General features: G+C 46.6%; 1 protein-coding gene across 5 annotated transcripts in view; it reads left to right on the forward strand.

The window, feature by feature from the left end:
• Positions 1 to 19,989, forward strand: part of Dctd (dCMP deaminase) — a 31,030-nt gene extending 11,041 nt beyond the window's left edge. For 3 of the 5 annotated variants that reach the window (XM_034520436.2, XM_034520437.2, XM_076914135.1), the window contains exons 4-6: positions 15,531 to 15,647; positions 17,018 to 17,114; positions 18,628 to 18,777. In XM_034520436.2, coding sequence (XP_034376327.1) covers positions 15,531 to 15,647; positions 17,018 to 17,114; positions 18,628 to 18,706 — 293 coding nt within the window. In that variant the 3' untranslated portion in view covers positions 18,707 to 18,777. Of the gene's footprint in view, positions 1 to 15,530; positions 15,715 to 17,017; positions 17,115 to 18,627; positions 18,778 to 18,829 lie in introns of those variants that run through there. The other 2 variants (XM_076914134.1, XR_013104405.1) reach the window with 2 other exon arrangements.
• Positions 19,990 to 22,449: the final 2,460 nt, after the last annotated feature.

The following is a 22,449-nucleotide window of genomic DNA, read 5'->3' on the forward strand; positions in this document are numbered from 1 at the left end:
TTACTCAACTCTTGCATTCCACATCAGTCAGGAAACAGGATTGCTATGCTGACCATAGGACGTGTTATGTTGTCCTATTAGGGACCCCAGTCCTGATGTCCCACTCACTGCATCAGGTGGAGATGGAGTTGTGGACTCCTACCAGAATTAGTTCCCTTTTTCCACAGGAACACTCTAGAAAGAATGTGGTGCTGCTGAGTCTTGGGGTGGCCATAGCAGGCAAGGGTGTTTGCTGCACAGGCATGAGGCTCTGAGTTATGCTGAGGCTCTGGGTAAATGCTGTTACCCACATAAAAGAAGCAGGGTATAGCTGCGTACCCACTCCTGCAGCCCCAGTGCTGTGAGGGCTAAAACCAGGAAGATTAGTGGGGTTTGCCAGCCACCAACCTAGCTCCAGGTGACATAAGACACCGAGTGTCTTTCTCTGGCCTTTGTGTATGCACAGGCATGCACACCCACACAAACATGTGCAAAATGGTACTGAGAAAGAAACCAGGAAAAACCAGGAATTAATTAAGGTGACAGCCACATGCCAATTTCCACCGCTTTTGCCAGCGTGTGGCAAAGCTTCTTTAAATTCTCTATTTAAATTTAATCTTTTTTTCCCTACTTAGCATATTGTTAAGCATGCAGAGATGTCATTTTAGTGACTACGTAGCCGTTTGCCTTACCCCTTGAACACTGACATTTCCCTGACTGCCATGCTTGTGATGTATTTCTTTGGCATCCAAAAGGTTAGTGTTGAGAAACTAATTTATCAAGAAGTTAGGAGGCTGATCCTTCTTAAGTTGTGACTTCCTCCTAGTCACTTGTAAAAGCCCTCTTAGTAATTAAGATCAAGTTTGTTCTTACGGCGGAAGCTGAATGCCCTCCGGTTTTGTTAAGCAGATCCGTGGATTTGATGATTCGATGTTTCTCTTGGTGCAGAATTTAATTTTGTGTGTCGCTTCCTGCCATTTCCTCCTTGCCTGGTCGGCCCAGACTTGCAGCCTGACAACAGGTCTAATTGGAGACTTTTGTGCAGATAAGGAAGGTAACCAATGGAGAGACCTTTGAGCCCTTGTGAAGGAAGGAAATCAGGTAGATTCTTTTCATGATCAACAGGCAGGTCACTGCAGTGTGTTGGAACGTTTTCCTAGTCGCCTATATTATCCAGTATAATTGTTTGTAAGACAGGAATAAATAGCCAGGCAGTGGTGGCGCATGCCTTTAATCCCAGCACTTGGGAGGCAGAGGCAGGCAGACTTCTGAGTTCGAGGCCAGCCTGGTCTACAGAGTGAGTTCCAGGACAGCCAGGGCTACACAGAGAAACCCTGTCTCGAAAAACAAAACACAAAAAACAAAAACAAAAAAAGAGAAAGGAATAAATACATTTTTTTTTTTTTTTTGTTAAGAATGTTAAGGCTTTGTTCTCTACCTCCAAATCAGAGGTTTATAGAAGAGTTGGTGTGTTCAAGAGAGTTGGTTAAGGCCTACCATGCGTGCTGCTGGTGTACCAGTGGGCATATCTTGTCAGGTTGCTTGTTGTTATAGCCCACAAGGTTCATAGCTGGGTGAAGTTGTTGGTGACCTGACAACCTCCACCTCCAGTGGCCTTCGAAGCACCTTCCAGCGTTATAACAACGAAACCGGCAGGAAGTACCTACTGGGTTCTCCATGTCCTGTGACAGAGTGTGGTGGCTTCAGCACTGTCATCACCACCAAGTAACTAAGAGCGGTAGCACCAGCCTGTGTTACTTCCAGGGTGTAATGAAGGGAATGTCCTAAACCTGGCCCTGGGCTTTTTAATAACCTGGAGGAAGTATTATCCCTTCTCCTCTCCTGAATAGTTCAAATCTCGTGTGTGTGTGTGTGTGTGTGTGTGTGTGTGTGTGTGTGTGTGTTATAAAATAGTAGGTTTCCATATTTTTTAAAAATATATTTTGGTGTTATCCCTTCCCCCAATGTCTCCTCTGCCCTCCCTTTCCCCCCTCCCCCATTCTTCTCCTTCCCCACCCACCCCCCCAAAATACCACCTGTGTTCTATCCCCTCTTTGACACTCCTCTCTCAGTAACTCCCTTGTAATGTCCTGTCTTCTACAGGTATTCTCCCAATTAGAAAGGACATGTGGCATTTGTCTCCTGGTTCTGGATTACCTTGCTCAGTGTAATTCTTTTTTCCAGTTCCATCATAAATAGATATTTCTGATGATAATAATCATAGCTCCCCCTCCAGGAGAGAGGATCATGCTGTGTAGCCAGTGTTAGCCTAGAACTTCTGGCAACTCTCCCTTCTTGCCTAAATGTTGGGATTATAGCTTGTTTAGTCTGCTCTCCTGTAGAACCCAGGACCACCAGCCCAGGGATGGCCCCACCCACAATGGGCTGGGCCCTATCCCATCTAATTAAGAAAATGCCCTGCAGGCTTGCCTACAGCCTGATCTTATATCAAATTGACATAAAACCAGTCAGCACACAGCATTGATTCTCAGAATAGGGAGAAAACCCTGGTTCCCCGGGGGTTTGTATTTATACTGCCCTTTTCTCTTACTGGATGGATGGGTTGTGCATGTCTTTAATATCAGCTCAGTAAACCCTGCTGCGCTGAAAACAGCCTTGAGCATGTTCTCCTGAAGAGGCCCTGGGCCAGCCATCAGGGGCCCTGGGTTCCTCATCTGCTTTGTTTATTCTCGGTGGTTGTGGGGTGTTTAGACACAGCCCTTGGCATGTACTTCTTAGTCTCTCTCTGTTTGTCTGTCTGTCTGTCTGTCTGTCTGCTTGTCTGCTTGACATGGGTGTACTGCCTCTGTGTGCTCTGTATGCTTTTGTGGGACAGTGCACTGACAGATCACAGAACAACATTGGAGCGTGGTTCCCTTCTTCCAGTTTGTCATGCAGGATTTCTCTTGTTTTGCGCCAGTGCATGCTCCAGGCTAGCTGGCCGGAGTGCTGCTGCGAGATCCTCCTCTCTCCGCCACCAGTCAAGCGTTTGCCAGAAGAATGCTGGGATTGCAGAGGTCTGCGACTGCATCTAGGCTTTTGCATCTTCTTGGCATTTTTCTATGTGGATTCTGGGGTTGAACTCAGGCTGACCGGCTTACATGGCAGGTGCTCTTACCTGCTGGGTTATATTATTATTTTATTTTTTATTATTATTTTACCCCACCTTCCCAACCTTTCGGTCTCTTTATAAAATAGATCATTGCTGAAGACCCTACCAGTTCTGTATCTTCAAGGAAAAAATACAGACAATGTAACCAATTGTACATAATTAGCGTTGCTCTGTTTACTGAGTTCTGAAGGCATTCTCAGTCCGAGGCTGCAAGCTGTGAAAGGCTGTTTGTGAGTGACAGGGAGACATCAGATGACCTAAGGATGGATTTGTGGATGGAAGCAGGCATCCTCCCTCCCTCCCTTCTTCCCTCCCTCCCTCCCTCCCTCCCTCCCTCCTTCCCTTTTTTCCTGTAGTTTTGATTCTGTTATTACTATGCTGGGGATAGAACCCAGGGCCTTATGCATAGTAGGTAAACTCTCTGTCACTGAGCCCATCTCCAGCTCCATAGTTCTGAGATAAATATAAACCAGTTAGAGACAGCATTCACTGTAGGAAGGAGGAGCTAAGGAGTAGGGCTACCTCCTAACTATGAAGATTTAAAAGGCACAAAGTAAGAAAAGGCTTAGGAAACACTGAGGTAGAGGAAGACATTTGTATAGAAGTGAGAGGATGTATTTGTCTATCTGAGATCTGCTTGGAGTTGTGTGGAGAAGAGAGGTTGGTCCTTGAAGACCTTTTGTGAATCCAGCAGCAGTGCCTCATTGGATGCAAACGCCAACAGTGACAGCTGACTGTTGGTGAGAGCAGAGGCTAGCCCACTGCCACCCTGCCTTCTCAAGGGCTGGGGCCAGCTACTTAACAGAGGTGCACATTTTATCTCTGTGCCTCTTTCCAATGATAGATGCCATAGTAAATTTAAAATATTGAATATGATAACTGAGTATGAATTTTTAAATTCTGCAATTAAAACGCGTTGTTAGAACGCCATTAATTTTGAGTTTAGGTGAGCAGAGGGAAGCAGAATTCTCTGCCGAGTCTCCCTCTGCGGACGAATTACCACTTTTTAGGAATTAAAGTAAATACAAACGAGTCATCTATTCTTCAGCCAGCTTGAGATGTCCGCTAATGATGAGACTGTCCCCTCTCAAGTCGTGTTGAGTCCCTTTTAGAAATATAATGTATTTTAGCAGTCGCTGGCTTCTGGCAGAGATTTTCCCAGTTGTTTGTTTACACGTGTGTTCCGGGGACCCTCTCTAGATATTGTATCTGTATTTCTCAGCATATAGATCTGTCATACGTATCTGTTGTTTAGAATTTAGCAGTTTGTTAGAGCAGCCCAGATAGACTGAACCAGATTTTGTGTGTGTGGAATAGGGCTTTGGGGGCAAGAGTGACCTCAGAGCCCAGCTGTGCGGCAGTTGCAGGAGGAGCAGGCGAAGACACAATATGGACAGGTTGGAGACAGCATTGAGCAGATGGGTCGGTACGGAGTTGGGAGAGGGAGACTCACTCCTCCCATACCCTTCCAAGTAGTAGCATACTGGAGTGAGCAGACAGGAGGCAGAGCAAGGTCTGGGGGAGAGGAGGAAAGGCTGGGGTTGTGCAAGCTCCCAGCAAATGCATGCACACTGGGGATTGGTGCAAGAGGTCCAGGTTGGTGCTGCCCTCGCTGCTGGGTTGGGCTTTTTGCGTATCTCCCTGGGTGTGGTGAGAAGTGAAGTGTCTGTACAGAGACAGGAGGTGGTTCTGACCCATGAGAACTCCAGCACCCGGAGGTGGGGTACACAAGGAACGGCCTGCACAGTGACTTCAGGGAGGGCCACAGAGCTGCGTTTAAGAAAGAAAGCAGGTGTCTTCCAACGAGTCCAGGTCTGCCAGGAACTCTGTAGATGAAGTGTGTATGGGTTTATCAAAGAGTCGGTGTTGCCAACAGCACTTTGAACAGGGCTAGGCTCCAGAGCCAAAGTGGAGCAAGTGGAGGAAGAGGGTGCTACGTAGACAGGGTTCTGAAGGAAGTGGTCCTGAGCACAGCACTAGGACAATGTGGGGCTGAGACAGGGCTGGGTAGTTTGTGAGGTGTAGACTTTTATTTTTAGTTTCTTGGTTTTGTTTATCGGGCATTTGTTGATAAAATCATTGAGTGGAGCAAGAGAAAACCAAGGAAAGGAAAAAGAAGTGAAGCGTTTTGGGAAAGGGGCAGGGATGGCTTCCCAAGTAAACGTAAGCACAAGGAAGAGGGGAACGCCTAAGGCGGAGAGGGGCCAGTTGACAGTGGCCACAAAGTTCCTGCCGCTGCACTGGGGTGAGACTTAGCAGGGCTGGAGCAGGGGCCAGCTTGAGGGGCAGGCGGAATGCTGAGGGTGGGAGGATCTGCTGGAGGACTGTCCTAGGAATGTAGGGCATGGTCCTCAGGAACTGCATGCATTGCAGACTCCCGAGTTAGGTCAGCTCATCCCACTTTTCCCCCACGCTGAGGCAGGATCAGCCAGTTGCCTGGAGCAGGCCTTGTGGAGCCAGAGTTAATGAGGCCCAGAGCTTGGATCCTGACTCTTGGTCCACACTCCAACTTACCCTTTAAAAGCCAGGAACCCAAGAGGGAAGTTTGGAAGCCTTTGTTGTGTATATTTACGTGACAGGCTGTCAGAGGGTGACGGTGACGGCACTTTGTCCCTCCTGGTACCTTTTCAGTACCTTCTAGGCGTTGTGTGTGTGTTTCATGTGAACAGTAGGAAGGGACTTGGCCTGGCTTAGCCATGGATGAAATGCAGTTTCTACAGCCTCCTCCTTCTGACCTGATTGTGTGCCCTTAGCACATAGGGAAGCAATGTAATTAGAGTTCTGGGGGCTTTATTATCAATAATGGAAACACCACAGTCAGAAATGTCTTTAGCCCTAAGCACTACCATTGGGGCTAAGTGGCTCCCCTGGGTGCCCTGAGTTGTTACCAGCAGCTCTATTGAGAGGCAGAAGAAGGGGGCAGAGAAGGGAGCGGGAACAGAGCGGCAGAGAGGGAAAAAGGAACATGGACTCCTGTGGTCCGTCTGAAGTGCACCACCCAGGGCCACCCGCTTACTCCTGCCCCTTAACCCCCGTCCCCTCACACACACAGCATAGAAAGCATTAATCTTAGTTATCAAGTGGATCTTGTGTTCTGTGCCCTTACCAGAGTCTCAGGGGCAGGGAAGGATTTTTCTCTCCATCTCCCTGGTCAGGAGGCTGAAGCTCATACATACTGAAGGTCCATCAGAGTCCTGAACTGACAAAGTGGTGGGTGATGGCCAAGCAAAGTGGGCACCGCAGGATGAAAGGCAAAGCCAGCAGCAGCTTTGAGAACTGGGGGATGGTGTTCCAAAAGTCAGGGCAGCAGCCAGTGTGGGCTTGGACCAGTAGTTCATGGATTAAGAGAAGTTTGTGTTCGGAGCCTTGGCTGCTTTTGAGTGAGTAGCGTGTGCCTTCTGTTCTAAACCTGGACTCCTTTCCATTGTCATTTCTAGCAGAGACCTCGTCTACGGGTGCAAGGTGGAAATAGAAAATGATGGGCGTTTTTCAGGCCCCTGGCTTGGTTTTTTATGAATTGTCTTAGTTTCGTGTTTTCATTTTTACATACAAGCTACACTACTGTGACTCAAGCAGAACTGTGTGTGTGTGTCCTTGATGCCAGAAGGTAATGAGATTGTGTTCCTTGATCGCCTGAGGAGAAAGGTCAATGGAGAAAGATCACTGGCTCAATGTGAGGCTGGGCGTTCGTGTGCACACATAGTCCATTGGTTGACCAGGCAGAAGTGCTGCGCTCAGGAAGCCCCCAATACCCATCTCTAGGAGTCATTATCTTGGGGACCTCCTAGGGTTGAAACCATCCTTTATCTAGAAAGTGCTAGATACTGCTAGCAAAGACTTCATTAGCTTAGATCTTTTTCATTACAAGTCTTTTTCCTCCACTTTTCTCAGTTACCCTTCATGTAACTGCACAAAGAAAGGCAGAATATGATTATTCTAAGAGGCTAGGGGCTTGATGAAGGCTTCACCTTCCTGTAGTCAAACCCAGGGTCGAGTAGTCTCAGTTCAAAAAGGCATTTATAATCTAGATACATGTTTCTGCAGAAACAACATGTCTTACAGATCCAGTTTCCCATCCGCCTGTGCAGAGTGCATGTAACCCCGTGTTCTGCATTTTCTCAACACCACACACATGTAGTCCTTTTCTTGAAGGACTTGTAGTGTTGGCTTCACTCTCCAGTGGGTTCTGAGCTCTGGGGGACAGGATTCAACTTATTCCTGAAGCCATGGCATCCATTTCAGACCCCATTGGATCAGATAGCATGTGGAGCCAGAGTTTATCAAAACATACAGGGAAAAGTTGAGAGTTTTAAAGTCTCCTCTCTGAGCCGGGCATGGTGGGGCACGCCTTTAATCCCTGGCGCTGACGAGGCTAATGGGAAAAAACTGAAAGTTTCTAGTCTGCTGTAGCCCAGTACCCAGGGATTACATCTAAGCTGTGACTGAAAGGCTAAGGAGGCAGAGAGGAAAGGGGCTGGGATGGAGGCTGCAAAGGACAGAGGAGTGAGAGGTGGGCGGCCCCCAGTGAGGCCTATTGGGTGGAATTGTCTCGTAGAACTGATGTAACTCTTAGCTTCCTATTCATTTCTTCTTCCTGATTGCCCATCTGTTCTTCAGACCCTTGGAAAACCCCGCTGATTAATCAGCCTGCTTCTTTAAGGCTATAAACCCTTGCTCTAGGAGAAGATGAAGTACAAGTGTGTGGAGGGTCCCTGCAAGTGTCACAGCTGGCAAGGAAATGATCCCAGCGAGGTCAAAATGAACTCAGATCAGCAGGAATGGTGCCGGGTCAAACACTTCCGGAATCTGACACCAGGCGGTTCATTGCAAGCGTATTGAAGTCTGTATGGTTTGTAAGAATAGTTGCCTGGTCTAATGCAGTCCCCAATGCCAGGAGGATTAGGGTGTGTCTGTATCAAAACTCATTTGCAAAATAGATTTGACTGAAGACTGGCTTCTCTAGCTCAGAGGCCTAGAATCTGGTGTGGTCTCTGGCCGAGATAGCACAGACATCAGAAGGCTGACAAATACATGTGACATGTCTCCCCTGTTGACTGAGAAACAGAAGCAAAGGTTAAGGTAAAGGTCTAGAGAGGGGAAGTCTGGGGTAAGCATTCTGGGGGATTTGAGTGAGGTCTCACTCTGCAGATTGCAAAGGTCACGAACAACAGCCACGCCCAGCCTTCTGGGTGGACACAGGTTTTCGTTGCTTCTTTGAGGTACCCTTCGGTGATTAACACTCCTGGCGTCTCTACTGATCTCCGAGTATTCTAGTAGTGGCATTGTTCATTCTAGAAATGCTGGTTTCTGATTTGGGGGAGCCATAAAAGGTGGACCTTTGGGGTCGGGCGGTGTCTTGGGTAGTGGCAGGTTCAGAGGCGAGGCTGTTGTTAATTATTGACTTGGAGGAGAAGGACTTGAAAGGCTGGCAGTGACATATGAGGCCTTGTCAGGGTATCTTTCAATAATTAAGAAAATAAGTAGTTGAGACTCCATTTTCGTTGTCGACACCGAAGCAGTTCCTTAAATGGATCTCAAAGGTGTGCGTGCCTATCCTTTTGGCAGGTGTTTCCGTCGGGCATCTGGACATTAATGAGAGTGGAGGCGGAGGTGACCGTGCTCCCGGAGATGTTCCCAGACTTAGTGACTCTGACACCCTGGCACCCAGGAGTAAACTCACTTTGATTCTTATTTGGGGAATAATCACAGAAAGTGTTGTTATCAGAACAGGCGGGATAGCTTGTTAGTAATAACAATAAATTAGCTTTAAGTTGGGGTGTCCCATCTCATGTTGGTTATTAATTGCAAGGTCATGTAAGAAATGAGAGACCTTTCCTGGATTAGAAACAGGCTCCCCCCCCCCCACCCCCAGCCAGTCCAGATTCTATGGAACTTCAGTGTTTCTCCTCATGGCTCAGCAGGAGACTAAGATCATCAGGGTGGCACCAGCTGCCGGGTTCTATGTGCAACCCTTAGAATTTGTTTAGTATCATTCATTCAAAAGGTTTTTTTTTTTCCTTTCTGTTTTCTTCTCGTTCTCGTTGAGTGAATGTACTATTACCGATGTCTAAAATAGATATTGTATGAGTCTTAACATCGAATGAGATGGAAGTCAGATCTATAAAATGTGGAATCTCTTAAATCTAACAAGGATGGAGTACATCCTGTTAATTTGTCAAACTTCCTGAGAACCGCCTACACCAGACAGTGAGGATTAATCAAGCCCCAGCGAGAGAGAATTTGAAAAATACAGTTTTCTAATTATACAGTCTTTTCAGTGGGCCAAGGTTAATGTGGTTCTGAATTCTGACAGTTAGTAATAAAAAAAAAAGTAAGACAAGACCAAAGTGTATGAATCGTTTTATAATCGCCTGAAACAGGCACTGCGCTGGCCGTGGTACTTCATACACATTAATCTGGTATTTTAAGCAGTTATTCTTTTTACACGATGTTGGGGATAATTAAAGGGTTTGTGTCACTCTCTATGCTTATCGGACATTTGCATTATTTGGGGATGTCTTTTATTTTTTTTTTTTTTTTTTTTTTTTTTTTTTTTGCTTAGCCGTAGACATGGGTGTTTAATTAATAGTGGAAAAATTCATCTTTTTGACAACATGGACTGCCTATGACTAGTTCCTAAGCATTGTGCATCCTAAGCTCTTTGTCCTGTTCTTGTGTGGGTCTAAAGATCTCATGAGACGCTGTCAGGCTAAACCAGTTATGGTAGGTTTTGAGACCCAGGCAGGCTGTGAGAGTTTGCTTCAGATGTTAGGTATCCCCATACCTCCAAGGAAGCAAGCAAATCCTGGTTATATTTTATTTAACTGATTCTGTGACTTGCTGGGTTGGTAGTGCATGCCTGTAATCCCAGGACTCCAGCTGAAGAAAGGATTGAGTTGAAGACAAGCTTGGACTCTGTAGTGAGTGCTAGTCCAGCTAGGGCTGTATAGCAAAACAGTGTTTGAAAAACCAGAATACCAGAGAGAGAGAGAGAGAGAGAGAGAGAGAGAGAGAGAGCGAGCGAGCGCGCTAAAGAGAGACAGACAAACACAGTCGGGGGGGTGGGGGGAAGGGGCACTAGGACTCAGATCAGGTAGAGGGGAGGAGAGGGGAAGGGCCAGGGAGGGTAATAGAGGAGTAGGTATGACTGAGGAATGCGCTATGCATGTATGAAAAGGGCACAGTAAAACCTATTATTCTGTATAATTAATATGCCCTAACCCGCCCAAAAAATTGGATAGAAGAAAACCAGAGGTTATATCTGCATTACAATGAGACAGCTATTTTTAAAATTAGAGTAGCAGTTATTGAAATGATTTCTTCTTGAGAAGAAAGTTAACGTGCGGAGTGTCTGACCTCTGCTGCGTACGTGTTTAAGGGAGAAAGGACTGGAGTTAAGGGAGGCCACCACTCAGCACCGAGAGAGCGAGGGCTGCAGCCTTGTGCTTGGGCAGTCAGAACACCAGGAAAGAGCCGGAAGGCACTGTGTACTAGATAGATTTGCTTTTAGCATTTGTCTTTCCGTCTGTCTCTCTCTGTGTGTGTGCTCACAGGTGTGAGTTATGGCTTGTGTGAAGGTCAGAGGACAGCCTCGGGTATTTACAGGTAGGAAGGCACCTTCCACCTGAGCTGTATAGGCCAGTCCAGCTGTCCAGGGGCCTTCTAGAAGTCCACTTGTCTTCTCTGCCACTGTCCTTGAGATGACAGACATACACCACTGTATTCAGCTTTTATGTGGGTGCTGGGGATCTGAACTCACACCCTCACTCTATCAACTGAACTGTCTCCCAGCCTGTGTTTATTTTATTAAGTTGGAAATACACTTTCCCAGAGCTGGTATCAGTCATGTAAACAGAACACTCACCCCATCGAAAGCTCATAGGCCTTCTAATGGCAAGCTGTACTTCAAGCACTGGTGCTGGCCCTTGTTGACGGTCCCTTCTCCATTCTGCCTGCTCTAGGGAAGACTTCAAAGGTTCGAGGAGAGATCTCTAAGGCCCCAGGACAAGATAGGCCCAGGCCAGGCATGTGATCCTGAGCAAGTTTATGGCTTGAAGCAGCTTTGGGGGTTACCTGCTGGTGATGTGTGTGGATAGCTAAGAAATAATCCCCAAGCATTCCACTCTGGTGTGCACTAAGCAGATTGGATGCACGATTATCACATTGGTCTGTTGTCTGTCCCTAGTTAGGGTTTTATTGTTGTGAAGGGGTACCATGACCCTGGCAGTTCTTATATAAAAGAAGATATCTAGGCCGGGTGGTGGTGGCGCACGCCTTTAATCCCAGCACTTGGGAGGCAGAGGCAGGCGGATTTCTGAGTTTGAGGCCAGCCTGGTCTACAGAGTGAGTTCCAGGACAGCCAGAGCTACACAGAGAAACCCTGTCTCGAAAAACCAAAAAAAAAAAAAAAAAAAAAAAAAGAAGAAGAAGAAGAAGACATCTAATTGAGGCTGGCCTACAGGTCAGAGGTTTAGTCCATTCACATGGTGGGACACATGGTGGCATGCAGGCAGATGTGGTGATACAGCGGTAGCTGAGAATTCTACATCTGGGTCATCAGGCAGCAGGAAGAGACTGAGATACATTGGGCCTGGCTTGAGATTCTGAAACCTCAAAGCTCACCCGCCCCCCCCACTCCCACCCCCCCCCACCCCCCCCCACCCTACCCCCGTGACACACCACACTTCCTCTCATAAAACCACACCGGCTCCAACAATAAAGCCACTTCTCTTAGTAGTGCAGTCCCTGTGAGCTTATGGGGACCATTTTCATTCAAACCATCACTGACCTTTGAGGCTTCGGGCCTGAGGCCCAAGTGAGTGGTTCTCCACAGATGTAAAAAGCTTGAAGGAGTGTCAGTGATGTGGAGACATCCCCTTTTCCCCCACCTGAGAGTCAGACGTTAGGCTGGAAAGGCACAAGGGCAGATTTGATACCCTGAACAGAAGGGATGTGGGAGCTTCAAGGTGGGACTGAGATGGGGAGGTCCAGGGTGAGGGGTTCCACGTGTTCCCCCCACCTCCGGGTTAGGGAGTCTCTGAACCTGCATATGTGAGCCCAGGAGGCTCCTAGTATTCAGATAGGCCTCGGTAGGGAAGGTGTTCTGGGGAACAATGTGTTATGGTTTCTGAAGTTAAAGGGGTGCAGGACTGGGCGGGAGCACCTGGAGTCGGGTCTTCATCCCCTCTTCAGATCATGTGGTCTCTTCTGTTGCCACGTTACTGTGAATGTGTAGGCTTCTGGGCTGTGAACTGGCCTGTCTGACAGCCGCTCCTGTTACCCAGCAGACCTCATTCTCTTCATCCACAGGAGATTTCGTTGCTCATCCGTGACTTGATGAGATAAAGGACGTCTGTTTAGAACTCCTGTGTCTTACTTCTGTAAACCGCCCATTTCCTGTCGTGTTACCCAAGATGATGATGTAGCTTACGTTGGTTTTTACTAACAGGCCTCAACTTCTAATGATAAACTTTGCTCCAAACTAGACAAAGGTAGCTGTAGTCGCTGTGACAGTTTTTACAGAGGAGGGCCCCATAACGCTGTGTAGTAACAGATCGGAGTCTTCATGGTTCCAGTGTTAACTCCGGCCCCAGCACGGAACGCGTCTTACTTGGGAGAGCCCCATTTCTGATATCTGAGTGAAGAGATTTTCTGATATCTGAATGGAAGAGAACTTTTGCACTTTCCTAACGTTACCATCGATAATTGGGATCTGCATTTTCTCCTTTATTCATCCAATAAATACTTAGCACCATTATGTCCCTGGCACTGCATTAGACTCTGGGGGAAGCTACAAAGAACTTAGAGGGTTAGGCTCTGCCCCCAAGGGGGACATAAAGGAAACAATTACATCTAATTGTTTTTAACTCTGAACAGTGTTAATGCTAGCATCCTGTCATCTTGGTCACCAGTGGAGAAGGGGCTGTGGATACACCTCGTGAAGGCCATGTGGCCACTCCAACCCTTTCTGAGCTTTCCTTACTTCTTGTCTTCATGGCTTTTTCTCATCTGGCAGTGAGACTGAGGGGACAGAACTCAAGTCTGGCCAGCTGATGTCCTCTGATGGTCTGTGATTTAACGAATCACAGATCGTTTCTTTAGCTCCTTGGATTGCCAGCTCATTCTCGCTCATGGCTGAGAACACTTGATACATGGAATTGATTCCTAGTTTGAAGATGTAACTATGCACAGACATTTCCTGAGAGAGTGCTTGCCTACATCTCCCTGATAAAACCCCAACCGGCTCCTGCGCAGGTTGTCCGTATCCCATGGGACACCAGGAAGCTGGTCCTTCATCCCTTGAACAGATTCTCAGTAAATGTGCCTGACTACATGAGCAAGTCGTGGTTGGAATGTGCATGGTTGTTACCTTCAACCAATCAGTGTTGAGTGTGGAAGCTGGTGACTGGAGATGGAGACCAGAGGATGTTTTTGAGGGGACCCACATTTGTTTGCTAGGAGTTATATACGATTTTGGACCATGGCCAGAGACTTGATTCACTCTCCAGTTGCTTGTGTTAAGTATTTGTGTGCCTAGTATATGTTGGGGATCTCAGGGAATCTCATAAAGCAGGGCTTTCCAATTTGTTTGCATACCTGAATCATTCTAGGATTCTTGTTGAATTAAATATTTAATAAATCCCTCTGGCGGATTCGCTACCTGCCTCAGTGGTTTGTGGTCCCAAATCAAAAACACACTCCCCTGGGTCGGCTTGGGTGTGTCCTAGCCTTAAGCCATGACCCCCAGAATCATAAGTGTCAAACTAACACAAACTTCTAACACAGTTCTGAATCTCTGCAGCCTGGGGAGGAACCACGTGGCTTGTGAGAAACCCATTCTCCCCCATCTCTTAATCTTAAAGGGAAGACATGCATATTCCACTTGGGAATCTCCAATTAATTTTTAAAAGTGAGTTCTTGCCAGACACATGAGCGCCATCTGTAGAATTAAATATATATATAAATTCCGATAGTGGTTTTGCTACCTGCCTCAATGGTTTGTTCCCGATTGAAGGACACTCACACAGCCTTTATTTTTTGATATGCTTTAAGAGTTGGGCCACTTCCTAACCTCCGCAAGGTTTATCCAGCTCTGCCAATAATCCTGAGTTATTAGTTACTAAACTCTTCACCTTGGCTGCCCTGGACCCAGTTTGGGCAGCTCTCTTAAGCTGAGCTCTCCCGGCTCCTTCACACATGGTGACTCTGCCTCCCTGTCCTCCACTCTTCTTAGGCATGGAGTCTTTACTGGCATGGTGGATCACCCTTTCCTCCTCCTCTCTCCCAGTCCCAGTCCCAGTCCCAATCCCAGTCCCAGTCCCAGTCCCAATCCCAGTCCCAGGACATTCCAAAAACCTGCCACGGTCCTTCCCAGCTATTGGCACTTGGCATTTTTATTTACTAATCAGAACCAACTAAGGACAGGTTCCCAGAAGCTACAAGCAGAGGCTACAGGCAGTTTGGGGGGACCCAAGTTAACAATAGAGTATAAGCAGCATTAGCCCAAACCCACTACAGATTCTCTTAAAAAATCCCAAGGCTAGACCATCACTCTGCATTACGGAACAGTGGAACCTCTCTGGGATAAATGTCCTTGTTCTAAGGAGTGTGCAAGAAAGTTGCAGATAACACACCTGAACCTTCCATAGTGATACACAACGGCGTGGGAAGCCTACAGGGCAGGCTGAAGGTTTCAGAACTATTTCTGTCCTGGTGTTTTCTTTATTTCACTTCCTGTGGCTAGGGAGTAGCAGCAGCTAGCTAAAAGGACTGAGAACCAGGTCAGCTTTGGTAGGTGTGGGAGAGAAAGGAAGGCTCTTCCTTTGACCTTGAACTTGGGCAGGGATGCCTGCACGATCCTCTGGAATCGCTGACCGGATGAATTTGTGTTTTGAGAACTTGACCCTGCGTTGCCATTAAGTGGATGCGCGTGTTTTTAAAATAGAGAAGTAGCTGGTTGTCTGCCAACTGTTTTTCTTTCTCTTGTGGGCTGAATATGACCAGGGGAAGCAGATCCCTCAGGATAGAATCTCTCAGCTTCACCTCTTGTTCTTATGCCCGGTGCCCTCGTAACAGCCATGCCGAATATCCCTGTGTGTGCAGATCAACGCACAAATGAGCCATTTTATGTGGGCAATTTAATACCCCGGGGTCTTGTGGAGCAGCGAGGTATTGCTTTGCTTAGGGTGGGTGAAGGTGCTTGACCTCAGCCCTTCCTGGCTGCTCTAGGTGCTAACAAACCAAGGCCAGCTGTCGGAGCAGCTTCCCCTTCCCTGGCTGTCACCACTCAGACAGAGCACGTGGCCCTTGTTGTAGTTGCTGTTTCTGATCGATTTATTTTTATTGAGTCTGTTCTATGCTGTTTCCAAGGTGGTGACAGAAATACGTAGTAAACCTTTCGTGAGCTACAGCCCAAGCAAGCCCTTCTTCTCTTTCACAGTGTGCCATGCCGAGCTGAACGCCATCATGAACAAGAATTCGGCTGACGTCAAGGGCTGCAGTATGTATGTTGCCTTGTTCCCGTGTAATGAATGTGCTAAACTCATCATCCAGGCAGGTAGGAGCCAAGCCTTCCCATTTGTCACCTCTGCATTGGAGCCTGCTCATCTGCGGCTCCGGTGCAGGTGTGTGTGATCTTACGTTGTTATTGTTGAGATCTAAATTAATTGCACTATCAACTTTGCAAGATATTTCTCGTGTTTTGCTTCTGAATGGTGCCAGGTATTCCAAGACTAATTGCATCCTCTGTGATTCTTAGCGTGTTTTTAATTTAGTTTGCAACTTCTTAAACTGCAAGCTGCCAAAAAAACAACACAGGCATTGAATATAATTACTGTCAATTTACCATTCTCTGACATATTGTGCATAGATTAGGGGGGAGGGAGGGGGATGAACTTCTGTCAGAAACAAGGTCAGCTGGGAGTCTGTATATCAAATTTTAATTTGTATCTAATACATGGTAGATACGTGAGGATCTAAGCATACCTTTGCATATAAATATCATGAAGCTCAAACGTGATTCTGAGCATCTCTTTGTATGTTACATCTGCCATAACCTACCATGCTGTAGTCTGTCTATGGCACCTGTTTTTGAACTGTCACATCTAAGAATGAGCCGTGCTTTATCTCCATAAAGCTCTCGGTTTGAGATTTAAAGACTTAGCCTGTTTAGCCAGATGTATAGGTTTGAAGGGACTGTGTATCACGAGCCCCTGGGTGTCGGATCAGAAGTCAGCTGCTAGGGGACCACAGGCACCGTTAAGGACACCGTGGGCGTCCATGCAGCTGCTGCCGTTAACCTGTCCTTTTGGGGTGCTTCCTTTGCTGGTCACAGACAGGTAGAGAGGTTCACCACGGATGCAGGTACTGAGTAGTGTGTGGCCTGTGTGGTCAGCCGGCTCATCCCCTCTGAAGGGAATACAGAGTAGGCCTCAGGGTAAGACCCTCGGAACTCCTGCCTCTCGGGTTCATGCTCCCTAGGGACGTCATGAAGCAGATCTGCCCTTCAGGGAGCTGGGCTAAAGTGATGGCAGAGCCATCTAAACCCGTAGGTTTAGTGCTACTGATCTCTGGATTAGCCAGCACTCTCCGCTCCCCACGTTAGCCTCTTAAGTTAAGGAGTTCCTTTGTGAGTAAAGAATACTTCCTTACCTGAAGTAAAGAAAACTTGTTAATTAGATCAAGGCTTGAGTGTTTGACATGTTTTCCCTTTGCATTTGTATTTTTAAAAAAATCCATTAAGATTGGAAGGTGGCTTAAATACAGTCCCCTCTGCTGTCCTGGGAAAACGCAGATGAGTATTTTAGTGACTGGACATTGTCTTCAAGCTCACTGGAAAGGGTAATTAATCATAGGCACAGGGCTCTGTCTCTCTGCCTGTCTTCTGCGGTTTCTGTCTGTGCTTATCTCCCACGGTTACCTTTTCAGGTATAAAAGAGGTTATTTTCATGTCGGATAAATACCACGACAGCGAGGAGACGACAGCCGCCAGGCTCCTGTTTAAATTGGCTGGGGTTACGTTCAGGTAGGTCAGGGGACCTGGTGTAGAAACACATGTGGCCCAGCCTGAAGTTTAGCGTCTCCCATGAGGTTTGCCTCCCACACGGGGCAGTGTCTTCGGAAATGTGACGGCACAAGCCTCTGAAGATTATTTTAGGTACGGAGTAACGCCAGAAGTATCTGGAGACAGCCTGCTTAATGATTATATTTTAATATTAGTGACTTTCCGAGGCTTAGACTAATTATGCAAGTAGCAAGAAATTTAAAAATTTACCACTTTTGGGCTGGCACTGCTGAGGCTTTATGAATTTTGAATACGTAAGGGCTCTAGCAGGGAGAGTTTAGGATAAAAGCAGCCCGCCAGGGCGAGACACCAGGAATTCTTTTCTGAGCAACATTTTGAATTAAGAGCAGAAGCCCTTTAGATTTCTACGATTGTCTTTGCAGAGTAGAGATTATGTTTTACCTGTGAGCTTTGCCATCTTTTATGAGTGGCCAGAAATCGTTTTTAGAATGTGAAGCTTTGCAAATCACCACTGTTTCTGGCCAGCGGTGACAAGACTTGTGCAATGGGCAACTTACCGCCTTCCTTGTACTCTTAGAGACAGGATATATATATATATATATATATATATTTTTTTTTCCCTGAGACAGGGTCTCTGAGTGAACAAGCTTTCCCTGAGTTTGTTATGTAGCCTCCTGCCTCAGTTTCCCAATGACGTCACCCGCCATGCTCAGCTAGAAACAGGATTTTTGCAAGATTCATATCCTGAATTATTGTGCCTTGTGTACCCTGGCTTGCTTTCTGTTTCTTTGATAAAACACTGACTGAAACTGACTCTGGGAGGAAAGGCTTTCTTTGACTTTCGGGATACAGTCTCACATCATGGAAGCCAGAGCAGGAAGTCAGGCAAAACCCGCAGGCAGGAGCTGAGGCAGAGACCACGGAGGCTGCTGCTGACATGTTCTTTTATTTCCTTGTTTTAGAAAGTCCCCAAGTGTCTTCCATTATTTTAGACATGTTGAAAACCGAGATCTAGAGAACTTCTTATTTGCATTTTGTAGAACTGGATTTTAGAAAATCTGCCTTCATTTCAATGAGTTGTCTTTCTGTGTATCCGGTGGAAGAAAAAAAAAAAAATCTACTTTGTTTGCTTTAGAGCAACTCAAGTTGGCTGCAGGAATTTCCTAGAAAATAAGATAAATACGATGTGGAAACTGTAATCGGGTATCATGTTGCGCTGCTAACTTGTTAGGAATCCTTTGACTCCCGGATAATTCATGAACTCCGATAGTTGAAGCAATGCACAAGCCAGGCCGCCCCGTGCCTCGTTCTTGTCTCAGTGTCTTCTGCTCCGTGTTCCGCTCGGTATGGTGCGCTCTAATTGGCTCCTATAGAGATAAAATATCAAGAGAATCCCAGGGCATTTTTTTTTTCCTTCTTCACTGGAAATACAGTTTAAGCTGAAATAAACAAATTGCTCTAACTACTCACTGGATAATTCAATTCCTTTACATATTTTGTTTTTCACCTTTAGAAAATTCACACCGAAGTACAGCAAGATTGTCATTGACTTTGATTCAATTAATAACAGACCGAGTCAGAAGCCTCAATGAGTTTCGTCCCACTAAAGCCCCAGAAGAAGGTGACACCCCCCCACCCACCCACCACCCACACACACACGAGGGGCTTCCCCAGCCTTTCATCTTGAAGTCCTATGTAACTTTTTAATATCACAGCACACAGACATCTAAAGAATATAGAACTTTGAATCTTGTCTACTGCCAAGTGGATCTGCATCTGTTTCAGCTGTTGGTGTAGTTTGATTTGGAAACTGAGGGACTGCCCACGGGAGCTGGAGTGAAGGTCTCTCCACTTCCTCGGAGCCTGTCTGCCTGGGATGAGGATGGTTGTACCGGAGAGTGTCAGCTCTGGCATCCAACGAATTTTGACAGCCACTCCTTGCTGCCACACGGGCTAGAAGGACATACAAATAATTGCTTCTCGTTCTTAGCAGGGATGAGCAGGCACACTGATGTGAACATCTGGCCCAAATGAAGCATACCCTGTCACGCCCTTGGAAAAACAAATAGGACCAAACGAAGCTATCATGAACATATCTGCTGCAGAGTTAAGGGGACCTCTCACCTGGTCACATGAGGTTGAGGAGGGTACGTGTCCTGGCAGATGATCAGTACAATGTCCCCTCAGTTCGTACTTTCCTGCCTCACACAGAACAGTAGCACACTATTCCTCTGGAGGGTAGGGGACCCCTGCCGTTGCAGCTTCTTATCCTTGGGTTGTTGGCCACATAGCACTGTTAAATTTATCCGAGGAATAAGTAGTTCCTAGAGGAGACAGCTTATCACTCCCCCTAGACCAGGCACTGTGCAGTGACAGCTGGAGCTGTATGGATGGGTGGTGTGGGACGTCCCCCATCCCGTGTTTCCTGCTGTGTGGACACATGTCACTCCTATTCCACTCGCCAGGGTGGTTCATTTCCAAGGGTGCCCTACAATCAGGGAGTACATTAATTCCTGTCCTATAAGAGGATTGTGGGAAACTGGGTACCTGGAGGTGGTCCATGCCAGCCCCGCTGGGATGCCCCTCATTTGTGCCTTCAGCCACACAGGCAGCATCCTCCTGCTGCCCCATTGTGGGGTGCCCCACTGTGTACTGTTTTTAATTTCATGTAACTTCTAGCAAACATACTCAGTATCTTTGATAAAATAGTTTCTTTATCTTAAAGATTGTTCCCATTTGTATGGTGCTTGTTTTTTTCATGGGTTTTTATTTCGTCTCTAAGGTTTGTTTGGTTTTTTTTCCCCCACTCTGTATTCTGAAGCTTTTTTTTTTGTAATTTGGATCTTTGCCAATATTATTAAAATTTTATTAAAATCTACCAGCACCAAAACGTGTTCATTTTTACATTATTATATATGCTCAGCTCTGCTTGTGTAATTTCTGTATTGTCTGCAAAAGCACATTACACAGGTTTGTGCTCAGAGAATACCAGAAATATTAATACCCTGTTCTCTTCAGGATTGGGGGTTGGGGTTTTCATTGTAGTCTTTTAAAATTATGGTGTGGGGGTCACATGTAGGGGTCAGAGAACAACTTCCTAGCTGTGAGTTCTCTCCATTCACCCTGTCATGAAGCAGGCGTTTCTCCTGTGAGTTCTCTCTGTCCACCTTGCTCTGAAGCAGGTGTTTCTCCTATATTCACCCCTGTTCTGCAGACTCACGCATGCTGTTACATCTGGCTTTTGGGTGAGTTTCAGGGATTGAACTCAGCCTTGAGCAGCAAGTGTTTTTACCAACTGAGCCATTTCCATGTCCTGTGCTGCTCCTTTGAGGCCAGATTTCAGTGATGGGAAAAGGCCCTGTTGCCACCCAGATTGCATGTCTATTTCTAGTTGGCCCAGAGGAATGATAGGTCTCTGGTTAGTCTATCTGAGAGGGCTCAGACTTTTTTTTTCTTTTTTCCTCCTCAATTTCTCTTCTCCAAACCACTTGCTCTAAAATAGGGCAAAAGTAACATAGAAGAACGAAATCAGAAGAGACAAAGATTGTAATTGTCTGTTACTACATGTTAGAAGTTAGTTGTAAGCCTCCTTTACACAGGTAATCTTTGTGTCAGGTTCGCAGATAGGACTAGGGGCTAGTAAGTCAGTACATTTACTTTATTTTGATACTGTGTTACATTTTGGTCTCACCTTGTTAGGTTGAATAGTAGTGAAAGGCCACATTTTTTTTTTTCCACTTTTGGAGAGAAGATAGTGACAGGCCACGGTTGTTTGTGAGGTGCTGATACCGTGGATGTAAGGGCAAGAGCATGCATCTCTGAACCCTTGCTGAGCCTGGATGCCTGGTGACTGGATTGTAGGTAATTATGTCGTCTTTCCTCCCTTCGCTCCAAGAGGAATGAAAGTGTCCTGTCCAGAGGATTCTGCGGATGTCAAGGCTCCAGCTAATAGAGGGCTGCTTTGAACTGTTGCCTTTGGGGAAAGCGTCCCAGAAGGAGGGTGTTCTGAGTACTCTCTTTGCCTTGCAGGCATTTCTGGATAATTGTGGGGAAGAGAGACTGTATCTGAGAGCCGCTGTGGCCGCCTGTCATGGCTAATAAACGACAATGAGGAAACCATGTCTCACTGAACTGCTAGCAGAACTACATTAAAAGGCAAAAGGTAGAGTGAAACAATGGGAGCTGTTTGCCTGACATTTTATACACCCCCTCCCCCACATTTGCCCATAGCCTTAAAGACTGAGACCTGGCGATGAAAATGATCTAACTTATTAACCACGTTTCCTAATTGCACATGGAGCAATAGAAGAAAAGCAAAACCACAGGAAAATCTCATTAATAATAATAATAAAACCTCCAGAGGCCAGTGATCTGAAGTTCTTATGTGCCAGGGATAACTGTCTCCCAATGTCTATTTCTACCTAGAGGATTAAAAATATTTAGGATGATGCCAAACGCAGAGGCAGATCTATAATCCCAACACTTGAGAGGTGGAGGCAGCGATATGACAAATTCAGGTCCACCCTGAGCTACATAGGGAGGCTTAAAAGCTTTCTGGTGGCACGTGCATGCCTTTAATCCCCAAACTTGGGAGGAAGTAGGGGGTAGGCACATTTCGGTCTTCAGAGTGAGTTCCAATACAGCCAGGGCTGCACAGAGATACCCTGTCTAAGGGGAGTGGAGTTGGGGGTGTGGGATGATAAATCCTTATAAATGAGTCTGAGGGACTCAGGGAAAAAGATTTTCTTGTTCTTAGTACTAGACAAGTTTTATTATTTGTAGTTGATGTTTTTAAAATCAGGCTTCCAGGCAGTGGTGGCGCACGCCTTTAATCCCAGCACTTGGGAGGCAGAGGCAGGCGGATTTCTGAGTTCCAGGCCAGTCTAGTCTAGAGAGTGAGTTCCAGGACAGCCAGGGTTACACAGAGAAACCCTGTCTTGAAAAACCAAAACAAACAACAACAAACCAAACAGCAAGGCCACTCTAAAAAGGGTAGTTTTCTAAGTAATCAGTGGGATAGCCTGCTCAGGCTCAGTGGAAGAACAGAACTCAAGTGAAGAGTGCTGTGCAAGCCCACGTCATCAGGCAACTGCGGTGATTAGCTGTGTGGATGACTACGTACAGAGGTATGGGCAAAAATGTTCCCAGGCCCAGGACTTGGGCCCTGATGACATTAACAGGAAAGATATCACATTGGCCTTCACGAGAGCTGCTCTAGGATTCTAGCTAGCGCTCTTTCAGGTAGCTGAATCTCCAAGCGTTTACCTTGTGCTGACCATGCTGATGGCCAGATACCAGACTGAGACTGCTGAAGCTCTCCCTTTCCCACCAGACT

Source organism: Arvicanthis niloticus, chromosome 16, assembly GCF_011762505.2.
Source record: "Arvicanthis niloticus isolate mArvNil1 chromosome 16, mArvNil1.pat.X, whole genome shotgun sequence".
NCBI lineage: Eukaryota > Metazoa > Chordata > Mammalia > Rodentia > Muridae > Arvicanthis > Arvicanthis niloticus.